This window comes from Bufo bufo, chromosome 1 (assembly GCF_905171765.1).
Source record: "Bufo bufo chromosome 1, aBufBuf1.1, whole genome shotgun sequence".
In the NCBI taxonomy this organism is placed as follows: domain Eukaryota; kingdom Metazoa; phylum Chordata; class Amphibia; order Anura; family Bufonidae; genus Bufo; species Bufo bufo.
The window spans coordinates 773229002-773240723 of NC_053389.1; the positions used below are offsets into that span (position 1 = coordinate 773229002).

At 39.0% G+C, this 11722-nt stretch overlaps 1 protein-coding gene across 1 annotated transcript in view; it reads right to left on the reverse strand.

Annotated features, from left to right (window-relative positions):
* The window catches only part of XPO7 (exportin 7), a 48635-nt gene that overhangs the window by 18568 nt on the left and 18345 nt on the right, over window positions 1-11722 (reverse strand). The window contains exons 10-12 of the mRNA XM_040414849.1: window positions 10661-10807; window positions 9502-9674; window positions 8407-8600 (exon numbers count right to left, since the gene is read on the reverse strand). Coding sequence (XP_040270783.1) covers window positions 8407-8600; window positions 9502-9674; window positions 10661-10807 — 514 coding nt within the window. The remainder of the gene's footprint in view (window positions 1-8406; window positions 8601-9501; window positions 9675-10660; window positions 10808-11722) is intronic.

Consider the following 11722-nt stretch of genomic DNA (forward strand, 5'->3'; position numbering starts at 1 on the left):
TTCATATTTTTAATTTAACAATTGATCAGTGAACAGAACTTATACAACAGCATCTTTGTATTATCGTTATTTGTTAATTAGAGTGGTCGAATTATATAATATTAGTGAGCGGAGAATAACCTGTCGTTATAACATTTGGTTTACAGTTGTTATTAACCCATGTATATCCACATAAGAAGACACATGCGTATACGTGCATATACACACATACATATATATACACACACGTATACACACACACACACACACCGGTGAATGTCCCATATATACATCAATAGCGACAAATTATTATATAGGTTATCAATCACTCAAGTGATATTAAAATGAATAAGGGGGATAGGGGGGTAAGTTGGACAGGCCGATATGAGATAATAAACAGTTAATAACATTGGTTTTTAAATATGAATGTAAACATGTGCACAGGCATCAAGTTACATAACTAAATAACAGTTCAAATATATGTGCATATGTGTAAACACGCGCACACACATCCGTACACATGTATATTCATCCATCCATCTTAGATTGTCCACATATATGCACACATGCCCATTATATATATATATATATATATATATATATATACACAGTACAGACCAAAAGTTTGGACACACCTTCTCATTCAAAGAGTTTTCTTTGTTTTCTTTATTTTCATCAAAACTATGAATTAACACATGTGGAATTATATACATAACAAACAAGTGTGAAACAACTGAAAATATGTCATATTCTAGGTTCTTCAAAGTAGCCACCTTTTGCTTTGATTACTGCTTTGCACACTCTTGGCATTCTCTTGATGAGCTTCAAGAGGTAGTCCCCTGAAATGGTTTTCACTTCACAGGTGTGCCCTGTCAGGTTTAATAAGTGGGATTTCTTGCCTTATAAATGCAGTTGGGACCATCAGTTGCGTTGAGGAGAAGTCAGGTGGATACACAGCTGATCGTCCTATTGAATAGACTGTTAGAATTTGTATTATGGAAAGAAAAAAGGAGCTAAATAAAGAAAAACGAGTGGCCATCATTACTTTAGGAAATGAAGGTCAGTCAGTCAGCCGAAAAATTGGGAAAACTTTGAAAGTAAGGGCTATTTGACCATGAAGGAGAGTGATGGGGTGCTGCGCCAGATGACCTGACCTCCACAGTCACCGGACCTGAACCCAATCGAGATGGTTTGGGGTGAGCTGGACCGCAGAGTGAAGGCAAAAGGGCCAACAAGTGCTAAGCATCTCTGGGAACTCCTTCAAGACTGTTGGAAGACCATTTCAGGGGACTACCTCTTGAAGCTCATCAAGAGAATGCCAAGAGTGTGCAAAGCAGTAATCAAAGCAAAAGGTGGCTACTTTGAAGAACCTAGAATATGACATATTTTCAGTTGTTTCACATTTGTTTGTTATGGATATAATTCCACATGTGTTAATTCATAGTTTTGATGCCTTCATAGTCATGAAAATAAAGAAAACTCTTTGAATGAGAAGGTGTGTCCAAACTTGGTCTGTACTGTATATATATATATATATATATATATATATATATATATTTTTTTTTTATTTTTATTGTTTTTTGATACATTTTAAAGTTAGTTATTTTCATTCATGTGAAAAATATATATTAACAAAACTTTTACATCAGTTTTATTGGTTTGTTAGTTATGAATTTGAATAGATAATAAAAGACACAAGCCCATATATATACACATATACATATCTATATTTACACGTCAACAGATATAATACGCACAATATATTTGTAAAGACTATAGTGTACCTGCGTACATTATGTGCACACCCCCACATATATATTTATCTTAAATAACAAAGGATTTGCTATTATATATTTTTATAATATAGATATAACAGGTAAAGGATATCAACATTAGTCTGGACATTATCTAGGATTAAGGGAAAAATCTGTTTGGTCTGGTACTTAGATAGTTCGGGTTCCATAGAGACCAATTGTTTTTCTCAAAGATAGTGAATATGAGGCAAATTTAATTTCCATGCTGTGTGCGTGTGAGACCGATGTCCATACTTCTGAGATGGTGGGGATTTCTGGACTTTTCCATTTTTGTGCTATGAGGCTTCTTGCGGCTAGTATGATATGGGATCCCACTGTTTTGGTATGTTGTGGAATAGGTGCATTTGGTAAAGTCTGGAGATGGTTGAATGTTTATTTGGAGCATCTTGTTTAATTTTTCAAATACCATTTTCCAAAACATTTGAATTCTTGGACATGACCACCATAGATGTAGATGGGTTCCTTGAGCTCCACAATTTCCCCAGCATAGATCAGAGTAGCTGGGGTCAATGTGGTTTAGTTTTACCAGAAGTATTCCTGGTGCATTCCTTTGGATATTTCATTAGTCCAGTTGAACGCAGATCTCCAATTTTCGGAGGAATAGGTTGTTCCTAGGCCTCTTTCCCATTGTAGTAGATATTTATTCTTTAGCTTAGTTTCGATGTTATTAATATCAGCATAGAAGTTAGAAATATCTTTCGTTATAGGATTTTGAGTAGAGAAAAATGTAAATGCAAATTTAGGAAAATTTGGATTTGGGAAAAAGAATGTCTGATTCTTATATATTTGTAGAAATCTGTGTTAGGTAAATGATAAAATTGGGAAGCTAAATGGGTGAATGAGTGTAAGGCTCCTTTCACACTGCCGTTTCTGGGGCCGCCTGTGAGATCCGTTCAGGGCTCTTACAAGCGGCCCAAAACGGATCAGTTCAGCCCCAATGCATTCTGAATGGATAAGGATCCGTTCAGAATGCATAGGTTTGGCTCCGTTCAGCCTCCATTCCGCTCTGGAGGCGGACACCAAAACGCTGCTTGCAGCGTTTTGGTGTCCGCCTGGCAATGCGGAGCCAAACGGATTCGTCCTCACTTACAATGTAAGTCAGGACGGATCCGTTTGACTTACACTTAGACTTTTTTTTTTTTACAGAGTAATGCAAACGGATCCGTTCTGAACGGATACCAGCGTTTGCATTATAGGTGCGGATCCGTCTGTGCAGATACAAGACGGATCAGCACCTAACGCAGGTGTGAAAGTAGCCTTATTTGTGTTGGTTATTTGGGTCGGTTAAGTCTTAATAAAAAAAAATTATTCAGTTTTTTTTTCACAGTTGGAAAGATTGATATCTGGACAGATTGTTTTGATATATATAATTGGCAATTGATGTATATTAATTTTGTTAGCTATAGGGTATTTATTGATATAATTTTCCCAGATGGTTTGTGTGGCCTTTATACTTAATATTGATTTGTGTTGTTCCTTTTTTTGTGGTTTAATTGTTTTAAGTATAGTAATGGGGTCTGATTTTAAACAATTTTCTTCTATTTGAGCTCAATGCCTTTTTTCCGTTTCTGAGTTTGGCCACCAGTGTTTTGTTTGGTCTAGTAATGTTGCTTTGTAGTAATTCCCATGCCTCCCAGTTTCCAATGTTGTGTCATAATATCTGAATTCATTCTGGGTTTTTTGTTTGTCCATATAAATTTGGAAATTAAATTTTTTAGTTGAGAAAAAAAAAGGAGTTTTCGATTGGAATGGCAACTGTGTGGAATGTATATAGAATAGAAGAAAGGATAAACATTTCGACTAAGGCTATTCTGCCAGCCCAGGATAGTTGTATTTTTGTATCGAGGTATTGAAGTTAATAAGGGTTTATAAATTTTCTTCATATAGATTTTGACTGGTGGACATGATGTATATTCCTAGATATTTAATTTTTTGGGTTGTTCCATTGATATGGGAACGATTTGGTTATTTCTAATTGTATTTTGCGAGGAATGCTTATGTTTAGAATTTGCGATTTATTTTCATTTATTTTGTAGTATGAAATCGTATTAAATTTGGATAGGGTAGTTTGTAGTGTATTCAGTGAAATATTGGGGGTTTTTAATGTTAATATTATATCGTCAGCGTATAATGTAGTTTTATGTTCTGTTGTTCCTACTTTAATACCTATTATTTGTGAGTTTGTACAAATCGTTTCTGCTAGGGGTTCCATTAATAATGTGACAATTAAAGGAGAGAGGGGGCATCCTTGTCTTGTACCGTTACTAATAATGAAGGGCTCTGAGAGATAGCCAAAGGAATAGACTCTTCCTGTAGGGTTGGAGTATAGGGCCATTATGGCAGAATTTATGTGGTCAGTTAATCCAAATTTGTGTAGTACCGATTCTAGGTCGCCCCAGTGTATCCTGTAAAATGCTTTTTCAGCGTCTAATGATAGGAAAAAGGAAGGGATATTTAGTGATTTACAATGTTGTATAAGATTGATTTTTCTACGTGTAGCATCAAAAGTTTGTCTTCCCTTAATAAAACCGACTTGGTCTTGGTTAATTATCAAGTGAAGAATATTAACTAATCTGTTTGCTATTATTTTTGCATATATTTTGAGGTCAGTGTTTAATAAGGAAATTGGGCGAAAATTAGGTGGTGTAGTAGGGTCTTTTCCTGCTTTAGGTAGGGTTATAATTGTAGCTGTCAGCATTTCTTTTGGGAAGGGTTATTATTGTAGGGCGGCTAGATTGAATATGGTTTCTAAACTAGGTGTTAGTTCTTCTGCAAATACTTTATAATATCTATTAGTAAGGCCGTCTGGCCCTGGTGATTTGTCTAGTTTTAAATGTTTTATAGCATTTAAGATTTCTGTTTTATTAAATGGTGTGCTAATAGAGTTGAGTTGGTTATCATTAATTTTTGGTAGATTGATAGGTTTCAAAAAGTTTGTAATATCAGTGATAGTTGGTTGAGTGATATTTGGGTCTTTTTAAGGTTGTATAGAAAGGAGTAATATTCTTAGAATTTTTCAACTATCTGTTGTGGGTTTATTATTTTTTGGTTGCTTTCGGTCAGTAGCCAAGCTATCCTTTGTTTTGCTTCTTTGGTTTTAGCTTGTCTTGCGAGGAATTTTCCAGGTTTATTATTGTTGGTGTAGAAATTCATTTTATATTTTAGTAATATTTTTCCATACTGATTGTCAAGAGTTTGTTGTAGTTCTGGCCTGAGTTTTATTATATTTTCGGAATCAGTTTGGTTTTTGTTTATTTTTAATTTTCAAGATTTGTTAATTGTTGAGTTAGGCTACTTTCACACTTGCGGCAGGACGGATCCGACAGGCTGCTCACCATGTCGGGTATAGAATAAAAGATATAGTCTTTCTCGGTTCCGTGGTGGCATCTCCAGACATCTAGGTAGCCTTCTTTAACAATAAGGTTATGTACATTAGAGTTTCATCTAAATGGGGCAGTGGAGTCTAAATCTGGGAACATAATATCATTGAAGTCACCGCCAATTATTATTGAGCCTTGTGCTATTTTTATTTTATTTTTGAGAGTATTTTGGCGATAAATTCATTTTGTTTTGTATCAGGGGAATATATATTCACTAAAGTGTATTTAATATTGTTTAATTCACATATTAAAATGATATATCTACCTTGTTGATCACTTTTAAGGTGCATCATTTTAAAATTTATAGTATTTTTTATTGCGATCATAACTCCTATTTTCTTTTTATCCATTGATGCTAGGAATATGTGTGGGAAGTTAGGATGTCGGCATCTAGGGGGTTTATCTTTATGGAATTTATGTGTTTCTTGTGAGAAAAGACAGTGGGACAATTTAGACCTTTAGCATTAATAGAGGTCATTTTTATAGTCCTATTTTTTAAATAAAAAAAATGAATAAATAAAAAGAGAATAGATTTTACCTTTTCATATAATGTATGTTCAGTTAGTGTGTGTAGTGGTGTATATTTACTTATCTTGCAAGACAGTATGTTGAGTGGTGTTGAGTATCGGCATGTCCAATCATAGGAAATTCTTATCTTAAAAAATATAATGAGAAATATTACATAACATAAGAATAAATGCAAATATAAACGGTTATAGTTTATATTGCCTGTAGTAGGCATATAATCTGTGTGGCGGAGAGATCAGGTTGGGCGGATTAGCGCCATTTGGTGGTGTTAGATTAGTTAGTTCCGATGTTTTAGGAGTGATTTCCTCTTCTTCCGACCGTCTTCCATTCTTGTGTGATGGTGTTTGGACGCTTGCGTTAGGTTCCATTGTTGTAGTAGCTTCTCCCCTTCTTCTTGGTTTCGGATTATATATGTAGTATCTTCTTTTTTAATTATTATTTTCGTAGGGAAGCCCCATTTGTATCCGATTTCGTTTTCCCGGATGTTAGACAAGCCTTTTCTTGCTTGTAGAGTCGTTGCTGAAAGATCCTGGAACATTTGGATATTTTGATAGGGCTCAGGTAGGGCTTTCCTTCTTCTGTTTTCCTGTTGAAGTTGATCTTTTATGTGATAAATGTGTATTCTAGCACATCGCTTGGAGCGTTTGGGGGCGCAGATTTAGATTTGGGTATCCGATGTGTTCGATCAATTATGAGTAGCATATTGTCACGTGTAGGTAGAATTGATTTGAGAAAATGTTGTTCGTGGTTTTCTAGATTGGGGGGGGGGGGGTCAACTTCTTCAGGTATTCCTCTTATTTTTACATTATTTCTGTGCGATCTGTCTTTTAAATCCATCATTTTTTCCTTCAGCCGTTTTATCGTTGTCGTATATGTCTGTTAGGTCGTTATGGGCTGTGATAAATTCCTCCATTTTGTTTTCTATGTGGGAGGTACGGGAGCATAGATTTTATAGGTCTTTATGGACGTTTTGCATTATTTGTCCAATATTGTCGCATATATTGGTTTGTAGGGATGTTAGCATTTCTTTCAGTACGTTTTCTGTAATGGGTTGTTCGTTTGGCAAAATATCGTGGCTTGGAGAGTATTTTGAGGAGTTTTGGGAGGGTATATTGCGTTTTTTGCAGGTTCGTTGGCGTTTGTAGGGGTTTCAGGAGAAAAGGTTAGCATCCTTTTATTTTTTTTTCTAGTTTATTATCTGGGGTAGAAGTGTGGTTTTTAGGGTTAATAGACGATTTGTTTGGGGTTAATATCGGCATTTTCGGTTACTGCTGTCCCCGCTGGTTTCTTCATTAATACCAGCCGTTGTTAGGCTGTTTTGTGAGGGACCGGCGCCATCTTGTGGAGAGTTCGTCGCTGTGACAAACTCTGAAATGCAGCGCGGTGCCCGCTCGCTTCTCTTCCCCTTCGACATCGCGGGAGACCGGGAATCGGTAAGTATATGGAAGTATTTGTTTTGAGTATATTTCTATTCGTTTTGGTTTGTTATGTGCCGTTATTGCGGAGCTCATCCACGGAGCTGACGGGTCAAGCGCCCATATCGCGCGGCCAAGCTCCGCTGCAATATGCCATTAATGCCTTAGGCGGGCCAACCCCTTTAAACGCCAGCCATTCAAAAGAAATAATGGATGGAAATGCCAGGGTCTTCCAGAATGGGAGATGCACTTTAAGAAGATCCGCTGTATATGGACAGCAGAAGTCCTTTCTTTAAAAATTGCGCCCACTACAGAGCGCCATAGCCCCTGGGTTTCTGCTGTTTTAAAGAACAGACACCTGGGGCTAATACCAATCACTGACATTTAACCCCCTCAGATGCCGTGGTCAATTGTGAACGAATCACTCCTCCGTGCGGCAATCAGGACAGCTGTTCGTTCCCTGTGCCTGCTGCAAGGCTCCATAGGAACATATTAAATGTCTCGTAGGCTGCAATGGTAATTCATTGCAGTCTATGGGACAAGCGATCTAACAATAACAAGTTCAAGTCCCCTAAGGGGACTTAATATAAGTGAAAAAAATGTTTTTAAAAATCTATATATAAAAAAATAAAAAATTTAAAATAACTCACCTTTCCCCATAATAAAAATAAACAAAATAAAACAGACCATTCGCAACGCCGTGTCCGAAAATGTCTGAACTACTAAAAGATAAATGTATTTATAATTTAAAAAAAAAATATCTAAAATGGCCGATTTGACATTTTCTCATTGCTTCACCTCTTAAATTTTTTTTAACAAAAACTGATCAATAAGTCATACACTCTCCAAAATGGTGTCACTGAAAACTACAGATCGCCCTGCAAAATAATAAGCCCTCACACATCTCCATAGATGTAACCATAAAAAAAGTTATGGGGTCAGAATATGGAGATGCACAGAAAAAAAAAAAAAAGTTTCTATATATTTTTTAAAAGTTTTACGGCATCGGGAACAGCGTAAAAAAACAAATACATAAAACTGGCAGAATATTTTTTTCTAATTTCACCCTATTTGGAATTTTTTTTCAGCTTCCAACTACATTGTATTCAATATTAAATGGTACCAATAGAAAGTACAACTTGTCCCGCAAAAAACAAGCCCTCATATGGCGATGTCAACAGAAAATGTTATGGCTCCGGGAAGGCGGGAAGAAAAAAAAAAAACTAAACTAAAATGCAAGAAAGGGAAAACAACCCAGGGGGTTCAGAATGGGGCATATGCCCTGCTTACCTTCCTGCACGGTCAGCTCCATGCTGGGAGCAGATCCACTTTGCAGAAGCTCCTGATAGGTCTGAGCCGACTGGTCAAACAGCTGCACCAAGAGGGCACACGTCTTGTCATATTCGCATCTCCCGATGGTGGAAAGCTGATCCAACTGCTGCTGCACCAGACCTGCATCATCAAGAGGGTCTTCCAGGCCATCTCTGTAGACAGTACACAGTTAGATGCAAATTCTAAACTGCAGAGACACTGTATTATGCCTTAAAATCTGGTCCCATGGATTTCAAGGGAGCCTGTCACCACTGGCAACCATTATTAACCTTTTACATTGCAGCATAGCTCTCCTATTGTGATTCCCAAATATATATCTTTATGACCTGATCCCTCCTCTTTTGGCCTCTAAAAACAGTTTTTTTATAATTATGCTAATGAGGAATAAAAGAGCACAAGGGGCTGAGCTCCTCCCTAAAAGAGCCCATCCCGTCAGAACGGAGCCCCGCTCCTCTCCTTCTCTCCACCTACTGGATAGTCTAACCTCCTCCACGTCATCATTCATGATGCCGCTTCACATCTTGCGCAGGCGCACATCTCCTTTATGTACGTGCCTGACCTTCTGTCGGCTTCTTCAACTGAACTGCGCATGCACCAGCAGTATGCAAAGTTCAGATGATCCAGAAATGGAGATCTTCCTGGCATGCGCAGTTCCGCTGAAGAAGCCAATGCCTACAGAGGTTCACAGACAGCGCAGGCGTACACATAAAAGGAGATGTGTGCAAGATTTGAAGCGGCATTAAGATGATCTCAGGGAGGTTAGGCGGTGGAGAAAAGAAGAGGAAGAGGGGGTCTGTTCTGTTGGGCGCGGCTTGGTTCATTTAGGGAGAAGGACATAAAGATATATTTGGAAATCACAAAAGGAGAGCTGCACTGAGATGCAAAGGGTTCAAAATAGTCGTCGGTGGAAAAAAAAAATTTGTGCAAAACTATTGTGCCAGATCAAGTTTACTGCTGAGAAACCATTATACGGGAAAAAAAAACATGGACGTTCAGTTTACAGAAATGGCAGCGATTCTGATATACATCCTGATCACCCTGCGGTTCTTGTACCTGAGGATAATGTGCACAGACTCCAGGCGGGATGTGACATAGGCTTTGGTCACCTCTGGTGTGTAGGTCTCCAGAAGATGAGGCTCCGTCGCCTTCACATAGGGCACCGATGCGGCAAGACGCTGCCATAAGCTCAGGAGATAATGTACCGAATTGGGGGCAAATTCCCAATGCTGCAAGAAAAAAATTCAAGAAAAAAAAATCCTAATAGACTGATGTCATTAAGAGAAATGATATAAAGAGACCCGTTAAAGAAAGCAAAGACATAGGAATAGAAATAAGTGTTTTACCTAAAAATATCAGCTAATATAGATCATTAAAAAGCAGCGGTAGACTCGGGTTCCTCATGTTAGGTCATCAATATCTGGTCCGACTCCTGGGAACGCCACCAATAGGCTGCTGGAAGGGAATGTGGCGCTCGGTCTCTATCAAGGCCTGTGACGTCACATCCGTTAATCGTATGGCCTTTATGCAGCTCAGTCCCATTCAAGTGAATGAGACTGAGCTGCAACTCTGGCGCTGTGCTTGGTATACTACGAAAAATCCATACATGGCACCAGAGCGGTCCTGCGCCCATTTATCTCCCTCTGCTCCGTTAGAACAACTTACTTTTTCCGCTGTTAAGAAAGGGATCATGGGGTTGATAAAGCTCAGCCAAAACACTGCTGTCCTATGTGTATGGTCATCTGTAGCGGTATAATGGCTCCAGAGCAGTAACAGGGCACCCATAGAGTTGCATGGGGCCATTACTGTATTCTATAGGCCTCCGATTGTATACCATTTTTCTCAGGTAGTCCATCAGATTAAAAAAAATTTAGCCATGTTCCATCGTCTACCATATTTCAGCCACATTCTCCTCTAGAAGAACTGACATATGGCGCCAGAAAAAAAACTGTCGTAACTGCAGAGGACTCCGCCGTGCAGCTCCTGGCACACGAGTCTCCCGCTGTTTGGCCTCTCTCATACAGGCACCTCATCCTCGCCGCGACGGAAGTTCCACCGCAGCCATATGGAAAAAAAAAAGGGGGCTTAAAACAAAATCCTTGGGTAATACATGACTTCACCATCGCAAGAAAGCGACAACGTAAGAATGAGTGAATCCTGAATGAAGGTAGAAATGGATTAGATAGATGGAAAGGTGATTTTCACCGCTATGTACCTGTAGACTGGTGACAGTGAAGTTTGCTATGAGTCTGATGACCTCGGGGTAGTTCTCCACCTTCACCAGCTCCCCTAGCTGGTAATTGCTCTTCAGGCGTGCCAGCAAGCGGCAAAATTCATGGTAGTTATTGGGGTCAGAGAGGCTCTAGGGGACAAAAACACTGTGAAATTCAGCCATTTGACTGATCAATGCAAGAGGAGGGATGGATGGATGAGGGTGCATTCACACAACCACAAAATGCGGATCTGCAGAAAATACAGATGACGTCTGTGTTGCATCCATATTTTTTTTGCGGATCCTTGCAACAATGCCTAAACGGGCAAGAACAGGACACGTTCTATTTTTTGGGGCGGGACGGTGGAACGGACATATGGATGCGGACAGCGCGAGGCGTGTTATCCATTATTTTTTTTGTAGACCCATAGAAATGAATGGGTCTGTGTGCAATCTGCAAAAAATGCAGATTGGATGCGGACCAGACATACGGTCGTGTGAATAGGGCCTAACTATAGTGGGGGAATGGGGTAGGTTCTCAGGAAATCCAATATGCTACCATAATTGAGCATGTACAGTATTAAAATACTCAAGTGGGAGATGATATTCCAATTGACAAGTAGGCCTCCTGCACAGGACTGTATCCATTGTGCCGTAATACCGATACTAGCCGTGCGCACCCCGTATTAGAAATGCCTATTCTTGTCCGCAAAACGGACAAAAATAGGGCAAGTTCTATCATTTGTGGCAAAGCCACAGGCAAGCGGACAGCACACGGAAGACATCCATGTGCTGTCCTCGTTTTTTGTGTGACCATAGAAACAAATGGGTCAACGTGCAATCCGCAAAAAAAAATAAAAAATGCTAATCGGATGTGGACCAAAAATAGTCATGTGCACGAGGCCTTAAACTAAGAATCCTTTGGCATAGTTTTTCCCCACAGTGGGTTCAGGGTCACTCTAGAGTACTAAGTACTAATGGCGGCTGGTTTGCACTGCTCCGTTCGGGTCAACAAGGCAAAGGTGGGACCCGCACCTATAGGACATTGGTGGTATATCCTAGCGA